The following is a 17743-nucleotide window of genomic DNA, read 5'->3' as shown; positions in this document are numbered from 1 at the left end:
TGATGTAGAAGAGACATGAAGAAGAGGGGACACTTGTTGATGTAGAAGAGACATGGAGAAGAGGGGACACATGTTGATGTAGAAGAGACATGAAGAAGAGGGGACACATGTTGATATAGAAGAGACATGGAGAAGAGGGGACACTTGTTGATGTAGAAGAGACATGGAGAAGACATCTTATATTTCAGTAGACAGAAGGATACGTGGCAGAGGATGAGCGTCATGGCGAGCAGGATGTAGCCCACGATGGTCGTGATCAATCCCTCAAAGTGGGAGGCTTGGACCTGAAGGAAAGGGAAGTCAAGAAATCACAGTTCCAGAGACATGATAGTGATAAGACGGTGATAAGTTGACGAGAGCAGTTTCTTACATATTCCTCGAAGCCGAGACCCACAACAGAAAAGTGCCCGATGTGGTAAGGACAAAACGCTGAACGAGGGGAATAAGAAAACATCTTTTAAATTGTGGCATTTAAAATAGGAAAGACAAAAGCAATCAACCGGCACTATTCCCATGTATTCATATTATTCGTTGTGTTAATGATAATAAGTGTCTGATAAATCAGTCTACTCACCGAAGACCAGGATGAAGAGTGTGTTCAGAGAAACCACCCAAAAAACATGCTCCTACAAGAGAAATAACGACTTTATGCACTCATCATTAAACGTGTATAAAACGTACCGACTATTAGGAATGGGACCCTTACCAGAAACACCAGAGAGCCATCCAGGCCAAGCATCTAAGAGCGGAGCAGGGAGATATTTAGGGTCGTAGATGCATAACACAAAAACAAAAGTTGTAAATTGAGTATTATGCGTTACCCTCTCCCAGGTGAGCTCCTCCGCCGCTCGGTCCCACTCCAGCGCATTCCAGTTCATATCATCTGCAGAGACATACAATCGAGATGAACACAGAGCTGCGACAATACGGGAACTAGGATTGTGTTCGACTGGCCACATGTTCCAAGCAACAACAAAGTAAAACAATACTTAAGATCAATGTTGCCATGACAACCCCCCACAGCTAGACTGATGCGTAACACAATCACAATCCATTATCAGCCTGTTTTGCCTAGCTGCAAAGTCAGTTCATTAACACGGGAAAACAGAAACAAATGAGAGGGATATGAGAGCGACGGGGCGCAAGTTGACACATCGTTACATCTCCTTCGATGAATGATATGCTTTTATGCCAGCAGCAGCGTTTCTGTGTTTGTCAAGTGCACTTCCATAAACCCTGTGGTTTGATGTTGCAAAAAGACGAAACCCTTTGGATAATTCATGGGAATCTTTGCCATTTAATTTGGTTAATTAACTGCACTGCTTGTCAAGTGTTGTTTTATTATGTAAGGTAAGGCGTTTCAGCTTATCTCCATAAAACCTGACGATTAGAATATAATCTGTAATGGTCACACATGCAGAGCACACCACTGTGTAGGATGGGTTCTCTGCTTTTAACCCATCCTAGCACCAGGAGTCTAGCACTAGGAGTCTAGCACCAGGAGTCTAGTACCAGGAGTCTAGCACCAGGAGTCTAGCACCAGGAGTCTAGTACCAGGAGTCTAGCACCAGGAGTCTAGTACCAGGAGTCTAGCACTAGGAGTCTAGTACTAGGAGTCTAGCACTAGGAGTCTAGTACCAGGAGTCTAGCACCAGGAGTCTAGTACCAGGAGTCTAGCACTAGGAGTCTAGCACCAGGAGTCTAGTACCAGGAGTCTAGCACCAGGAGTCTAGTACCAGGAGTCTAGCACCAGGAGTCTAGCACCAGGAGTCTAGTACCAGGAGTCTAGCACCAGGAGTCTAGTACCAGGAGTCTAGCACTAGGAGTCTAGTACTAGGAGTCTAGCACCAGGAGTCTAGTACCAGGAGTCTAGCACTAGGAGTCTAGCACCAGGAGTCTAGCACCAGGAGTCTAGCACCAGGAGTCTAGCATCAGGAGTCTAGTACCAGGAGTCTAGCACCAGGAGTCTAGTACTAGGAGTCTAGTACCAGGAGTCTAGCACCAGGAGTCTAGCACTAGGAGTCTAGCACCAGGAGTCTAGCACCAGGAGTCTAGCACCAGGAGTCTAGCATCAGGAGTCTAGTACCAGGAGTCTAGCACCAGGAGTCTAGTACCAGGAGTCTAGCACTAGGAGTCTAGCACTAGGAGTCTAGTACCAGGAGTCTAGCACCAGGAGTCTAGCATCAGGAGTCTAGTACCAGGAGTCTAGCACCAGGAGTCTAGTACCAGGAGTCTAGCACTAGGAGTCTAGTACCAGGAGTCTAGCACTAGGAGTCTAGCACCAGGAGTCTAGCACCAGGAGTCTAGCACCAGGAGTCTAGCACTAGGAGTCTAGTACCAGGAGTCTAGCACTAGGAGTCTAGCACCAGGAGTCTAGTACCAGGAGTCTAGCACCAGGAGTCTAGCACCAGGAGTCTAGTACCAGGAGTCTAGCACTAGGAGTCTAGCACCAGGAGTCTAGCACCAGGAGTCTAGCACTCGGAGCCCGGGGAGCAATGGGAGTGGGGGGGAAGGGTTGTGCCTTGCTCAAGGGCACCACGGCAGGGCAGGAGGTGAACTGGGACCTCTCCAAGTAGCAGTCCACACTTAGGTCCATATTTAGGTCTGGTCGGGGACTTGAACCGGCGACCCTACGGCTCACAGTCCAAGCCCCTACTGACTGAGTAGAACATATTGAAAATGGTGGTGGACAGACAGACGGTGTTCTTTCACATAATCAATGTGTGTGTTTATGCTATTCCGTATCTCAAAATGAATTCTATTAATACACTTATTTATACAGCCTGACAGCTCGTGAGTAGGGACAACAAATAACAACTAAACCTGTCAGAAATTAGCTTAACCCTAAAGTAATTTCTCTATCAGATAAGATAAGATGGGACTGTATTCATCCCGAAGGAAATTGTCGTGCCAGAGTTACAAAAACACTGCTAAACACAGCAGCATAATAATAAAACTGTACACAGACTCCAACCTTGTGCTCCATTATTGGGGTCTGCATCTTCAGCTGCTGCCCCCTCCTCTTCCTCCAGCTCGGGGTCCTCCACCTGGTCTGGAGGAACATCAGGGGGCTCGGGCTCGGCCTGGTTCTGCGCCGGAGGATCAGCGGGGGCCGGCTGGGCTGCAGGGGGCTCATCAGCTGCTCCCTGCCCCGCAGCGGGAACCTGACGTGGGGGGGGGGGGTGCACGGCTTTAACATGGCGGGATCTTTTCAGTGTGTGTAGACTTTATCGAAAATACATCTGATAAATGTATCGTGAGGATCGTTTTATCGTGTGGTTGAGAAACGGTATGTCAGGTAAGAGTGAATCCCATCAGTTATTAAAAGTGTTGGAGTAAATGTATCATTACGTCTCATTTAAGTATATAACTTCCTTCTCTGGTTTGATTTGTTCTAGTTTGACATCTAGCTACTTAATGTTCACGTCCCTAGAACAGACGGAAGGCTCTCTCTTCGCCCATTGTTAGGATTGATACCAGTTTTGTAATTCCCATGTATGCACGTTTCAACCATCTGGCCAACACTTCCTGTCATCTTGCTGAGACCTTCCCCTTTCTGTGTGCTTTGAGTGAATGTATTTTCTGTTTTGCGTGCTCAGATCTTGGCACTAGTTGCTCGTGCAGGACTGACCTTTCCAGCTGGGAATGCGATTGATTCTGTTAAATAAATGCTATAACTCTTAAATAACACAACTTTGGTTTAAAGGTGGGGTAGGTAAGTTTCAGAAACCGGCTCGAGATACACTTGTTGTTATATTCCATGGAATGCTCTAAACATCCGATTGCAAAGAATATCTGAAGTGATTTGACAACAAATCCATACAAAATGTCATCTGTGGAAGCCGTAGCGCTGTAAAAAGCACGACCAACTGACCTCGTGCCCTCATTGGTCATGTGCGCGTTCGTGTGTGTTGGAGGAGGGGCTCTGGAAGGAAGTGGAAGATTTCTTCCGGTTGTGTATTTTCAAATTCTAGCGATCTCGAGCTGGTTTCTCCAAAATTACCTACCCCACCTTTAAGCTTGTATATTTGTTCTTTTCTTACAAGAACCTACAAGTCCCTCCATGCCCTTGCCCCCCAGTACCTATCGGACACCCTCCACCCACATGCCCCACCCCGGAACCTGCGGTCTTCAGACTCCGGCCTGCTCACCACCCCCCGCACCAAACTGAGAACCTTCGGGGACAGAGCCTTCAGCGTGGCAGCCCCCCCCCTCTGGAACGCTCTCCCTGCGGAGATTCGCAACATCCCCACACTGGACGCCTTCAAAGGACCCTCAAGTCCCATCTGTTCATCAAGGCTTTCGGCCCTTAAATCGATCTGTTGTTTCGTCTGTCTGACCTTTGTTTTGTTTGTGCTTGCCCTATTCCTGTAAAGCGACCTTGGGTCCCTTGAAAGGCGCTATAGAAATATCAGTTATTATTATTATTAAGAAGGTGATTAAGTGTAGAATTTCCACCACAGAAAGTACCTCATTGGCCTGCTGTCCGGCGGCATGAGGCGGAGGCATCTGGTGCTGCTCTAACCACTGCGGAGCTCCACCGTGGACGATCTGCTCCCGGAGCCACACCAGGCTGATGAACGCACACAGCGTGCAGGTGACCACGAAGCAGCCCTGTAGACAGTCTGCGAGCAGGTTCTCTCTGCAGGAGCACACACAGAAGCACTTTCAGAAACATTCAAAGACACTTTAGCAGTGTTGTAGGAGAATAGTCACTCACGTGGAGAGCATGTCCAGCGGCAGTGTCAAGAGAGAGCTCACAGAGCCGGTAAACAGACACTTGTAGATTCGACCTGAGACAAAGAACAGATCATAACAATTGTGTGATTTGCACATTTGGAAGACATTTAAATCTGCTTTAAAAATAAGGAAGAGAGCTTCAGATATCAACTGATTATAATGCTGTCTGTCTGTCTGTCTGTCTGTCTGTCTGTCTGTCTCCCTATCTCTCTCCTCTCTCTGTCTGTCTCTCTCTCTCCTCTCTCTGTCTCCATATCTCTCTCCTCTCTCTCTCTGTCTGTCTGTCTCTCTTTCTCCTCTCTCTGTCTGTCTCCTCTCTCTGTCTCCCTATCTGTCTCCTCTCTCTCTCTGTCTGTCTCTCTTTCTCCTCTCTCTGTCTGTCTCCTCTCTCTGTCTCCCTATCTCTCTCTCCTCTCTCTGTCTGTCTCCTCTCTCTGTCTCCCTATCTCTCTCCTCTCTCTGTCTGTCTGTCCCTCTCTCTCTCTCTCTGTCTGTCTGTCTCTCTCTCTCTGTCCCTCTCCTCTCTCTCTCTCTCTCCTCTCTCTGTCTCTCTCTCTCTCTCTCTCTCTGTCTGTTTCTCTCTCCTCTCTCTGTCTGTCTGTCTGTCTGTCTCTCTCTGTCTGTCTGTCTCTCTCTCTCTCTCTCTCTCTCTGTCCCTCTCCTCTCTCTCTCTCTCTCTCTCTCCTCTCTCTGTCTGTCTCTCTCTCTCTCTCTCTGTCTGTCTGTCTCTCTCTCTCTCTCTGTCCCTCTCCTCTCTCTCTCTCTCTCTCTCTCTCTCTGTCCCTCTCCTCTCTCTCTCTCTCTCTCTCTCTCTCCTCTCTCTGTCTGTCTCTCTCTCTCTCTCTCTCTGTCTGTCTGTCTGTCTGTCTGTCTCTCTCTCTCTCTCTGTCCCTCTCCTCTCTCTCTCTCTCTCTCTCTCTCTCCTATCTCTCTCTCTCTGTCTGTCTCTCTCTCTCTGTCTGTCTCTCTCCTCTCTCTCTCTGTCCCTCTCTCTCTGTCCCTCTCTCTCTGTCTGTCTGTCTCCCTATCTCTCTCTCCTATCTCTCTCCTCTCTCTGTCTGTCTCTCTCTCGCTCTCTCTCTCTCTGTCCCTCTCCTCTCTCTCTCTCTCTCTCCTCTCTCTCTCTCTGTCTCTCTCCTCTCTCTCTCTCTGTCCCTCTCCTCTCTCTCTCTCTGTCTGTCTGTCTGTCTCTACCTCTCTCTCTCTCTGTCTGTCTCTCTGTCTGTCTGTCTGTCTGTCTGTCTCTCTCTCTCTCGTTTGCTTGTTGTTATTATTATTTGTATGTTCTTCTTTTTTCCATGGGTCTTTAATCCAATTGTATACTGAACTATATGTGGTTTTGTACGTTTATAAAGTTTTCATTGTGATATTTATTAGTGAAATGTTTGATCCTATTCATCTGTCTCTCCTTAAGATAATAAAACACAACTGAAGCGAGTTCTTATCAAGAGTAAAGGAGGCAATCACCATGACACCATTGAGTACACACACACTCTGTTTATATTTGCTGTGTGTGTGTGTGTGTGTGTGTGTGTGTGTGTGTGTGTGTGTGTGTGTGTGTGTGTGTGTGTGTGTGTGGTGTGTGTGTGTGTGTGTGTGTGTGTGTGTGTGTGTGTGCGTGCTACTTACATGCTGTGAGAGGAACCACCCCGAGCCAAGCGAAGGCCACCAGTGTGTAATGGAACCAGTATCGGATGGCCGTGCCCACGCTGGTCAGCAGCCCGGCACAGATGTCCTGGATGGGCAGACGTGAGGGCATGTCCGGGGAGTAGACTGACGAGGAGCAGACAGGGACAGAGTGAACCAGAACGTTTCATTGATATGTACATGTTGAGCCCCATCTGGGAGGCTTGTTTAGGACACGTTGGGCTGTGTGATATATTCAAATGGAGGACCCATCAAGGCCACGACTACTCACTTGGTGTAAAAGCAAATCGGTGCTTGCATAATTCACAGTACTCCTTCCTGCTGTGCTTCAGCCACTGGACCAAACTGTAAAGCAACATTGAGTCAGAAGTAGAACACGATTTAACACGATAAAACATGAGCTGCTTGGCATTTTTACTGTTTGAGATCAATAGTAATGGAGAACTACTGCCGAGCACAGATCAATAGAAACAACCAGAGTCTGGGATGTCAACATTGTGAGTCTGTAGTATTGACCTGAGATAATCGGATATGATGTGATGAGAACACTGACTCAGAGCACTTAACGTTTTAGTCATTCCATCTCTGATGAACATGGAAAGGTATCAATTATTTCTGAGCTGATTTGCACTTTTTGTCGCCCAAAATAACTTGTTGTGACCATGACTAGAGGATTACCATCTGGGTTACAGTCATTACAACAGCTGATTCCAACACATATAACAGCATTAAAGACAGATCAGGGTTAAAGGTCATCCACACCAATACCTATAACTTTAAAAAATAAATATAGCATTTTAAAAAATCAGTCCAGCTTTAATTAAAGAGTCCAAACGCTACAACGGTGAGGAAATAGCAAGTGGCAAACAATAATGGGATTACAATTTGATAGAAACACTGACAGCCAATCAAATAACATCCAAAAAGGAAATAAAGTCAAACCTACTTCTTCAGTCAACAACATATCTATCTCTTGCTGCATCCGTGGTGCTGCACCAAAGCTGTTTTGGATTCTCTTTCTTCATAACCTTATCTTAATTATTCTTTTGCCCAACGTACAGCAGCAACAGTCATCGATATCTATTTTTGGGCTCCGACACATCTGGAGAGGACTGCGTGTGTGGCACGATTGTTTACTGAACAGAACATTATCCATCGTTCATTGTGGATGCTTACATCGTTGTATTTACAGTTATGTTTTAAAAGTTAGTAGTCTTTTATTATTATTATCATTGTTTCCTTGATTTATGTTATTATTATTTATTTTAGATTTTATTGATCTGTGTGAATCTTTGCTGTACTGTTTTTTTTTTCACGCTTACCCTGTTGCTGCTTTGTACAACTGAATTTCATAAAGGTTCATCTTATCTTATCTTATCTTATCTTATCTTATCGTTCTCGGTGCAGACAAACAGCTGTTCATGTTTCCACTCTGATGCTCAAACATTCACAAGGTTTGACACCAGGAGTCATCTCCCCAAGACCAAATATACTTTTTGTTTTAATGCAGTTTGTTCCGTTCAGAAATAAGTTGTACAGTGATCAGTATCATAGGTCCACAACAGATGCTCATCTGTGAGAAACTGGCCTTATGATGAAGCAGATGATCAGCTAAAAAAAACATACACCAGAAGAAACTGCTAATACCTAAAAGTTGTTTTGGGTTTGAGAAATTATTTTTTAAATTAGTAAGAAGGACATAAGATAAACACAGGTCAGGGTAGCTGCAGCCTGCATATCGTCAGCACAACTACACAATGCATACACAATAGACTGTTGGTCTGAACTTTGTGGAGTGGATGCAAACTAAAACACACCGACGTTCAACAATCAGCACAGAACAATCCAGGCCTGGCCTCTGCCTGGGGGCTTCCCTCACCTGACCCTCTATAACCGGTGATATTCACACATAGAAACAGCACGCTCTTCAAAATACCTGCAGGGGGCTCGTATCGTTCTCACGCTGCAAAAACCACACAAAGGGGGAGTAATGTGGGACGTAAAGAAGCTGAAGAGACAAACACACTTACCATTCCTGGTGGATAAACTTGATACTGCCAGTGCAGACACAAGGGTGGTAGAGGGGTTTGTCGGGGGTCCCCTCAGAGCGGCACACGCGACAAATATCCGCTGCACACACACAAAACATGTGAGTTAGTTTCAAGCATTTTATTATCATATGAACAAGAACTTTAACACATATTGAGCATTAGCCATTTGCATTGTAGTCTAATTTAGGGCTTCTTATTATCGTTATAAATGAATCTGATGATTATTTAGAACAAAGCAGAAGCTCAGAACAGCAATATCTGCCTTTTTATCTATTCAAAATAAACAAAATAAAAATAAGTTTGTGATCTTTTTTCTGTCTATCAATGTATCGTTGCAGCTGTAGTCCATTTTTGTTATTTCAAATCAATCCCAATAATGTCTAAAATGTAAATATATGCAAAATAAAGTAATGAATTTATGTTTGTAGATGTAAACACTAATTTAGTACATTTCTATAAGCATGAAAGGTAATATATACAATGTAAACACACTGTAATGTAATGAATGTATATTCAAATTGTGAATTGTATATATGTATTGAGGTGTTCAGTTTGTAAAACAGTGAATATACAGAATTAAACAGGTCTAATTGTGTCAGGATGCGACAGGCTGATGCGACTGAGAGTAAAGGAACTGAGTTGATATGCAGGTTTCTTTCAGGACTCTGAAGGTAACGACTGATATTCAGATAAGCTGCTAACTTTGCATACATCTAGTTCCACTGGCTTGTCATCAATATGGTCACATACATATGGTTACACACCATAACAATATGATGCATACATGAATGCACAATGTTCCTTTAACAATCCAAATCCTGCACAACCATGTTGCACATTTCTCCACCTCTTTTTAAATCTGTACAGCTCTCAGCTCAACTTTGAATTTAGTATTTGCAATTTGTTGTTGATTCTGATAGATCACGAACTGATGACATCACTAGTTTCGTCTAGTCCTTTCTACAATCTCTATTATACTGTTGCTTCACCCTGCATTTTGTGCATTCAAAACATCAGTCATTTCCCTGATTTAACCTGAATTAAGCTATGCTATTCGGCTATGTGAACCACTAGCAGGCCAAGCTACTCTACGAAGCTAACCACAGTAAACACCCCCCCCCCCCGGGAAGCATTGAAAAGCAACACTTTACAGTCATTTACCTTCTTCTGCAGTGTCCATGATGTTCGCTAGGTTTCTTCCAGGAGTAACTTGTGAGGAGAACCCATCCACGACAGAGCTAGCGTGTAGCTTGATCAAGCTAACAAGACGAGAGAATGTGACGGATTCATTGACAAATAAAATGGTTTCCCCACAGACTTAACACCAGGGATGTCCTCCTGTGTCTCCCTTCCCATCCAGTCGGTGTCTGCTAAACTAACGCTGGTATCTTAACGGTGTATTTGTATTTATTGTATAAAATAAACGTTACATCCTCCGCTCAACTGACAGTTTTTTAAACGGCTAGCTGAGCTGGCTAACGCACGCGCTAACGTCACGTCTCCTGTCACAACAGTCTGACTTACAGCAGTTTTACGACAGCGAAACCATAACAACAGTCAGGTGGGTAGTAAATGGTTCTATATACATAAACTCTATAAATGTGTGGGAGATACTACAGGTGAATGGGGAAGAGGACAACTATAATAAAAACAACTATGCATATCACCATTTAACTTGGCACTAAATGAGGATGTGACATGTCAACAAAGCAAATGTAAATACCTTCGGATTACAATACAGCTTTATGTGTAAAGCACAGACAAATAAAAACAATACAATAATCACACAACTCAGCTCACAAACCATTAAATAAGTAAAAATACAATTAAAAAGGTAAAAACACCAATAAACAAGAATACAAATAATATATATATTTATCACAAAACGTGTATGTATTGTGATAGTCCTATATGTTGTACCCTACAGGTTAATTAAAAACAAATATATATACAATATATATACAATACAATATATACAAAAATAATATTCTTTTATAAATCAAATATCCCTTAAAGTTGAACAGCGACATCTGCAGGATATTAGTTGAAGCAACAACATGTAACTTTTGTATAAGCATGGCACAAAATACACAGCAATGTATAAGAGCACTAACACATATAATACATCTAATAGATTATACAGATAGTGCACAGCCAAAAAGGAATACTCAATTAATATACAAATGCACGATTCATATTTACATTAAGCACATTAGCATTCAAATCAACTATATGAAGCCTGTTCTTGGTGAAAGGGTGTATAAATAATATTAAGTTTAAAGTTTCCCTTTTTTTATTTACAAGCTATAATTCATAATTCATCAAAATAAATCAAATGTATTAGAACGCTTTTCCAGATGCTCAAAGCGCTTCCATGACATATTACACATATTTGTATTATATGTACAGCACTTTGGCTCGACCAAAAATCGTTTATAAATGTGCTATATAAATAAAACTTGATTTGATTTGATTAGACAGTTATTACTGGACAATACCCACAGGAGCAAATTAGGTTATTAATTAACAAGCAGTTGTATTGATTTGATCGAGTCAAATCCTACCAATTAAAATATCTGGACATATTCAGTCACAAAAGTTGCACTAATATGCATCGTGCTAAAGAATATCAGAAGTAACATAGTGGTTTCTAGTGGAGCCATATCAGGATGAAGTTGTGGGTTAGATGGTTAAAGCGCCTGTCTAGTAAACAGTATGTCATGCGTTTGAATCCCAGCGGAGCCTTTTGGGAGGAGGGTCTCAGGGAAACCATGAAATAATAATACACGATAAGACTTATTAGGTGAGTTCCCTGTGCTTGAAATACACAGTCTACTCTTCATACTCAACCCTACAACAGGCCTCCTTTAGGACTTGAGAAGAACTAATTATAACAGGGTTGCAAAGGCGGAACATTTCTGGGAATTCCGGGTAAATGTCCAGTACATTTCCATGGGAAGTTAACTGGGGAATTTGGAAATATTCCATAATGGAAACTTTCCATGGGATTTATGGGAATTGATGGGAACTAACTGGGAATTGAGGGTAATGTAATCGAATTGTATCATATCCAAGCATAAATATAAACATTTAGTTTTGTCATGTGGAGGTGGTGAACTTTGACCTGAGCCAAGTTCCTGGGAATGCACTTGAACAATAAACTGCTGGTCAGACAACACTGATGCTCTCTTCAGGAAGGGACAGAGCAAGCTGTTCTTCCTGGCTCAGGTCATTCAATGTGTGCACAAGGCTGCTGCAGATGTTCTACCAGTCTGTGTGGCCTCTTCTTTGCGTGGTGTGCTGGGGTGGAAACCAGGGTTGCAAAGGGGTGGATAATTTCCGGTACATTTCCATGGGAAGTTAAGCTGGGGAATTTTGGAAATGTTCGATGCAAAATTAACCAAAAAACATGACATTTCAACAGATCTTATTTATTTTATTTTTTGTTGTAAGTAGAACAGAACAAGTTTTAATTATTTTATTGACCAATTATTTGTTTAATTTAAGAACGAAAACAGGAATGTTGAGTTAAATATTACTCATCGCCCCCAACCCCACTCATTAAAAAATGAACAAAAATGCACCCCCCATCCAAAAAACCCCACAATGTCCCACAAATGTTAAATGAAAACAGCCCCTCTCCCTCCACAAAGTCCCATTCAAAATGTTAAATGAAAACAGCCCCTCTCCCTCCAACATGTCCATTAAACATGCAAATCTTCCTTCAGGCAACCCTCTGCATTTTGGCTAAACCCTTTCAGCCAACGGGCTCTTCCTGGCCTCATCAACATCACACTCTTCCTCTTCCTCTGCAGTGTCACTGTCCAGCCTGGTTGAGCATGGCTCTGTGTCCGGCTCAGAGAGCTTTAGGTTTGCCCGAATGCCAACCAGTTTTTCCACTCTCACATTTGTGAGCCTGTTGCCAACCTTTGTGTGGTCTCAATAGCCATGCGGTAAGCCGTGTGCTATGGCATGGATATTCAAGTGTACTGTGAATGGCATCTGTTTGGTTTGAGTCAAGATTATGCTAAAATGTACTTTCCCCAACTATGTTTAAGTTCCCTTCGAAGAGCCAACCTTCCATTTAGAAAATTCCCAGTTAATTCCCATGGAAAGTTTCCATCTTTGAAAATTTCCGGAATGTTGCAACCGTAGTGGAAACACATGCACAAGGGACACTGGCAGGCTGAACAAGCTCGTGAGGAAGGCTAGCTCTGTAGTTGGAGTACAATTGGACAATATGGAGGAGGTGGCAGAGGGGAGGACGAGGAGGAAGCTCGACAGTATCCTAGAGAACCCCTCCCACCCACTCCATGCAGAGCTAGTGAAGATGAGGAGTACGTTCAGCCACAGACTCATCCCTCCACGACACAGCACCAAGCACCGCGGACAGTCCTTTGTGCCGGTAGCTATCAGGCTGCACAACAAGAGGTCAATAATGTGAAACTATTACTGGACATAAATACACACTGTTTCCACAACCCATGTTAATATATCTAATATGTAATGTAAATGTATATATGTCCATTTACACTTTAACTCATTTCGTGCTTCATAGTTTATATGACCAAATATGGATATATGCTGACATTTATTTGTATTCTTATTTTTTATTCATTTCTTATTTCATAGTTTTTTTATTATTATTATTTAAATTTGTATCTTGATTTTATTTTGTATTGTATTAATCTGTGTGAATCTGTGCTGTCCTGTTTTTCACCCTTGCTGTTGCTGCAACAGCATTTCCCCACGGGGATCAATAAAGGTCCATTTGACCTTATCTTATCTTATAAGAAAACATCCATACAAAATTATACCATTAAAAAACATGACATTTCAACTGATTTATTTGTAAGTAGAACAGAACAAGTTTTTATTATTTTATTGAACAATCATTTGTTCCATTGAAGAACGAAAACAGGAATGGTGAGTTAAATGTTACTCACCCCCCCCGACCCCACTCATTAAAAAATGAACAAAAATGCACCCCCTTCCAAAAAACCCACAAAGTCCCATTCAAAATGTGAAATGAAAACAGCCCCTCTCCCTCCAACATGTCCATTAAACATGCAAATCTTCCTTCAAGCGATCCTCTGCATTTTGGCTAAACCCTTTCAGCCAACGGGCTCTTCCTGGGCCTCATCAACATCACACTCTGAGTCGTCCTCTGCAGTGTCACTGTCCAGCCTGGTTGAGGATGGCTCTGTGTCCGGCTCAAAGAGCCTTAGGTTTGCCCGAATGCCAACCAGTTTTTCCACTCTCACATTTGTGAGCCTGTTGCGAACCTTTGTGTGTGTGTTCCCAAACAGTGACCAGTTGCGCTCGGAGGCGGCTGATGATGGTGGGATTTGGAGGATGATGGAGGCTACAGGTGCAAGGGCCTCAGATCCACAAAGTCCCTTCCACCAGGTGGCTGCAGATATGTGCTGGCATGACTGCCAGATTCCATCCCCTTCCCAAAGGCCTTGCTTTGTTCGATACTTCGCCAAACTGCCTAGAACTTTGCCTTTATCAAGACCCAGGTGGTCAGACATGACCGTAATGACCCTGTAGGCACCGTTAATCTCTTCCCCAGAAAGTATGCCCATGTCATATTTTGGGTCCAGCATGTACGCTGCTGCATGCACCGGCTTCATGCAGAACTCCCGCCGCTTTTCCAATGACTTTACCACAGCAGTTTCCTCTGCTTTCAGTAGTAGGGAAGTGGGCAGGACCGTCTGGATTTCTTCTTTGAGTTCTGCAAAAAGACACTGGACATCCGATAAGATGGCACCGTCACCCTCTATCATCGCTATTGCTGCTTCAATTGGTTTGAGGATTTTCAGACTGCTAGACACTCCTTCCCAGAACACATCATCTAACATGCCTGCAGTCTGGGATATGGCCATCTCTTGCAGAGACTCCTTTCCCTCCAGAAGGCTATCATACATGATGACAACGCCACCCCATCGTGTGATGCTGGGGAGCTTCAGTGTAGTACTCATGTTCTTTTCCTTTTGCTTTGACAGATACGTAGCTGAAGCTACTTGTTTGCCCTTCACATATTTCACAATTTGCTTCGCTCTCTTGTACAGAGTGTCCATTGTTTTCAGTGCCATTATATCTTTTAGGAGAAGATTGAGTGTATGGGCAGCACAGCCAATAGTTGTTATGTGAGGGTAGGTCTCCTCCACATGTGCCCAGGCAACCTTCATGTTGGCTGCATTGTCAGTGACCAGTGCAAAAACCTTCTCTGGTCCAAGGTCATTGATGATCACTTTCAGCTCATCAGCAATGTATTGGCCTGTGTGTCTGTTGTCCTTTGTGTCTACACTCTTGTAGAATACAGGTTGAGGAGTGGTGACAATGTAGTTGATAATTCCTTGTCCCCGGATATTTGACCATCCATCAGAGATGACTGAAATACAGTCTGCTTTGTCAATGGTTTGCTTGACCTTTGTTTGCACTCTGTTGAACTCTTCATCCAGCAAATTAGTAGACAGCGCATGTCTGGTTGGGGGGGTGTATGCTGGTTGGAGAACATTCAAAAACCTCTTCCAGTACACATTGGATGGCAGCATCAGGGGTGAGCCAGTTGCATAGACTGCACGAGCCAAACACTCATCTGCTTTTCTCTGGCTAGGTTCATCCATAAAATCAAAGAATCCTCTGATGCCAGAGGGACCAGGAGCTGATGAGACGGTATCTGACTCTGATACAGCTGAAACAGATTCATTTCCCCCTGGAGTGGAACTCCTGTCTGCTGCATGTTTTGGGCCTTGGGGAATTTGTTTGCACTTTGCAATATGCTGCTGCATTTTGGTGGCATTCTTCACATATGTCTTATCACAATATTTACACATATACACAGACCTTCCTTGAACATTAGCTGGTGTGAAATGTCTCCACACATCGGATAGCGCACGTGGCATTTTTCTGTAAAATAAGACAACAGCTTGTAAGAATACTAATGCAATGGCATGAACAGATATATACATAGTTAGGCTGCTAAACAACTGGAATGATCTTCAAAATATCTTGCAGGAGGCAAAAAAAAACAGCATCACATTTGAGGTAGCTAGCATCGTTATAACTTATAAGAGTGCCTCATAGATGGTAAATGAAGTGATGCTAGCTATGGCTTATTTAGCATCTAACTTATCAGCTAGCAATCTAACTAGTCAGGGGTCTCAAACTCAAGGCCCGGGGGCCAAATCCGGCCCACGACTTCATTTTATGCGGCCCCGCAAGAGCTTGCAAAGAATATAATACGTTTATTATACGGTTACATGCCACTTTACAGAAGCAGGTTGCCCATAAACTACATGTCCCACAATGCATCTCGTTTTGTGACATGGCACTGAAGAGACTTGCAATTATTTGCCCTGGACTTCTGCTTTCATTCAGACGTATAATTACCAGTGTTGGGTGTAACGCGTTACAAAAGTAACGGAGTTACAGTAATGTATTACTTTTTGCTGTAACGAAGTAATGTAACGCATTACTAATGACATTTGGGTAATATACTACGTTACAATTCTCAGTAACGCAGTTACAACTCATGTTAAAACGAAATGAAATGGTGTTTTGTTTTTAAGAATTCACTAACATCGCGAGACATTCCGACACCAGAGAACAATTGTGCGGGTAGATTAGTAAACCTGGTGTTTACGTAATCAGTCAGGCTGATCTTAATGAGCCTGAACTGGTTGTTCTTTTCCCCATAATGACCAAGTCGCTGCACATTATCCTGCTTATTACATGGCCAGATACTAAACAAACTAAGGAATCGACTCCCAATATAAATTGAAATGATTTTATTGACTTAAAATGATTTATTCCGCTAAGAAAAAAAAAACTCTGTTCCAACTTCCACAACGGAACTGAGACAACAACAACAACTTTACGGCAGCACTGTCCAACTCTGTTCATAGTTTCTGATCCACTAACAAGTCCTTAAACACTGCATAGCCCATACCGTGTTCCTGTTAGTGTTTACTTCTTGTCTGTCTTCTTCTGTTCATTTATCTGACGTCCAGCGCTCCGTCTTTTACCCTCTTTCACTTTCTCTTTCTTGATTCTCCCTAGCAACAGAATTGACCAATCAGAATCGAGTATTCAACTAAGCCTTGTAATAAAAGCCTTAAAGAGCCTGTGACAGCTTCCCAACAACTGTTGTGCAATGAAATATTGGGCTACTAGTAATCAGTTATATAATCATACAGTTGCTGCACTAAACTACATTTTATCATTTAAAATACCTAGCCATTATTTTGCGGTTATTTTGGTGAAAGTAACTCAAAAGTAATATAAAAGTAGTGTAACTCATTACATTTCAGAGACAGTATTATTGTAATGTATAACAGTAATAATATGTAATGTATTACATTTTGGAAGTAACTTGCCCGACACTGTTAATTACTAAGTTATTATCCTATCCGATAATAATCCAATTCAGAAGCAATAATGTAATATAATACATTATTTTATGTATTATATATTTATATAGTTACAACCGGCCCTTTAAGGGTGTAACTTTGGTTTGAGAAGTGGGGGGGACACTAGGGGTTCCTCCGCAATGAAACATTGTTCTCGATTTAATTCCATTTCCTGCCCTTGATTTCTTAACTTATTTTGAACAACTATATTAAATAGATGGAGATATTTGTTTACATAGGTGACCAAACCGTTTGAGACCCACTGAGATAATTTAGACTAACGTTTACAATCTAATCGCTCAGAGTCCTTTACCTCACCTACACTGACGTTATCTCAGCCTCTCCGTCCGACAGGAGAGGATTCTCCCTCTCCTTACTGTTGAAACAGCTTCTAATCTCCGTTAGCTCCGAGCTAGCACCAGATTCTAACAACAACCTCCGCAACTCTCTCTCTCTCTCTCTCTCTCTCTCTCTCTCTCTCTCTCTCTCTCTCTCTCTCTCTCTCTCTCAAAATGCGCTCGTGCCACACACACACAAACGCTCCTCCGTGACGATGACCGCTTGCGTAAAAATAATAATAATAAACACATTTGAAAAGTGGGGGGGGACACAAACGGGATTTTGAAAAGTGGGGAGGACATGTCCCCCCTGTCCCCAGTGGACATTACGCCCAACCTTTATGCGAATGTGGCCCGCGATGAAATTGAGTTTGACACCCCTGAACTAGAATCATACATTTGTATGTGATATTTGCAATGTAAACATTAAATACATATATTACCCCATAATATCATCAACACTTACTTCACTTCGTGTAGTCCACAGGCTCAAATGTGTGGCTTCAATAGTCTTGTGATTTGGGCTCAAAAGTGTGGTCCAGTCTTCTAG

At 42.9% G+C, this 17743-nt stretch overlaps 2 protein-coding genes across 3 annotated transcripts in view; both read right to left on the bottom strand.

Annotated features, from left to right (window-relative positions):
• LOC117466015 (E3 ubiquitin-protein ligase MARCHF6-like) overlaps positions 1–9938 on the bottom strand; it is a gene marked incomplete at its 3' end in the record, with an annotated part of 42854 nt that extends 32916 nt beyond the window's left edge. Inside the window, exons 1-12 of the mRNA XM_034109144.1 lie at positions 9600–9938; positions 8418–8517; positions 6659–6732; positions 6370–6513; positions 4721–4793; positions 4471–4642; positions 2975–3164; positions 822–883; positions 707–739; positions 575–626; positions 371–429; positions 204–284 (exon numbers count right to left, since the gene is read on the bottom strand). Coding sequence (XP_033965035.1) covers positions 204–284; positions 371–429; positions 575–626; positions 707–739; positions 822–883; positions 2975–3164; positions 4471–4642; positions 4721–4793; positions 6370–6513; positions 6659–6732; positions 8418–8517; positions 9600–9618 — 1059 coding nt within the window. The remainder of the gene's footprint in view (positions 1–203; positions 285–370; positions 430–574; positions 627–706; positions 740–821; positions 884–2974; positions 3165–4470; positions 4643–4720; positions 4794–6369; positions 6514–6658; positions 6733–8417; positions 8518–9599) is intronic.
• Positions 9939–13267: 3329 nt separating this feature from the next.
• On the bottom strand, positions 13268–17743 carry LOC117465709 (uncharacterized). 2 transcript variants are annotated; one of them, XM_034108685.1, is made up of 2 exons: positions 17660–17743; positions 13268–15353 (listed from the first exon to the last, which is right to left on the bottom strand). In XM_034108685.1, the coding sequence occupies exon 2, from the start codon at positions 15347–15349 to the stop codon at positions 13553–13555; it is 1797 nt and encodes a 598-aa protein (XP_033964576.1). In that variant the 5' UTR covers positions 15350–15353; positions 17660–17743; the 3' UTR covers positions 13268–13552. The 2 variants fall into 2 exon arrangements, with proteins under 2 accessions (XP_033964576.1, XP_033964575.1); XM_034108684.2 differs by lacking the exon at positions 17660–17743 and adding an exon at positions 16396–16487.

Source organism: Pseudochaenichthys georgianus, chromosome 20 (genome assembly GCF_902827115.2).
Source record: "Pseudochaenichthys georgianus chromosome 20, fPseGeo1.2, whole genome shotgun sequence".
Taxonomy (NCBI): domain Eukaryota; kingdom Metazoa; phylum Chordata; class Actinopteri; order Perciformes; family Channichthyidae; genus Pseudochaenichthys; species Pseudochaenichthys georgianus.
Note: the sequence above shows the minus strand (reverse complement) of the source record. Positions and strands in the feature narration are given on the sequence as shown.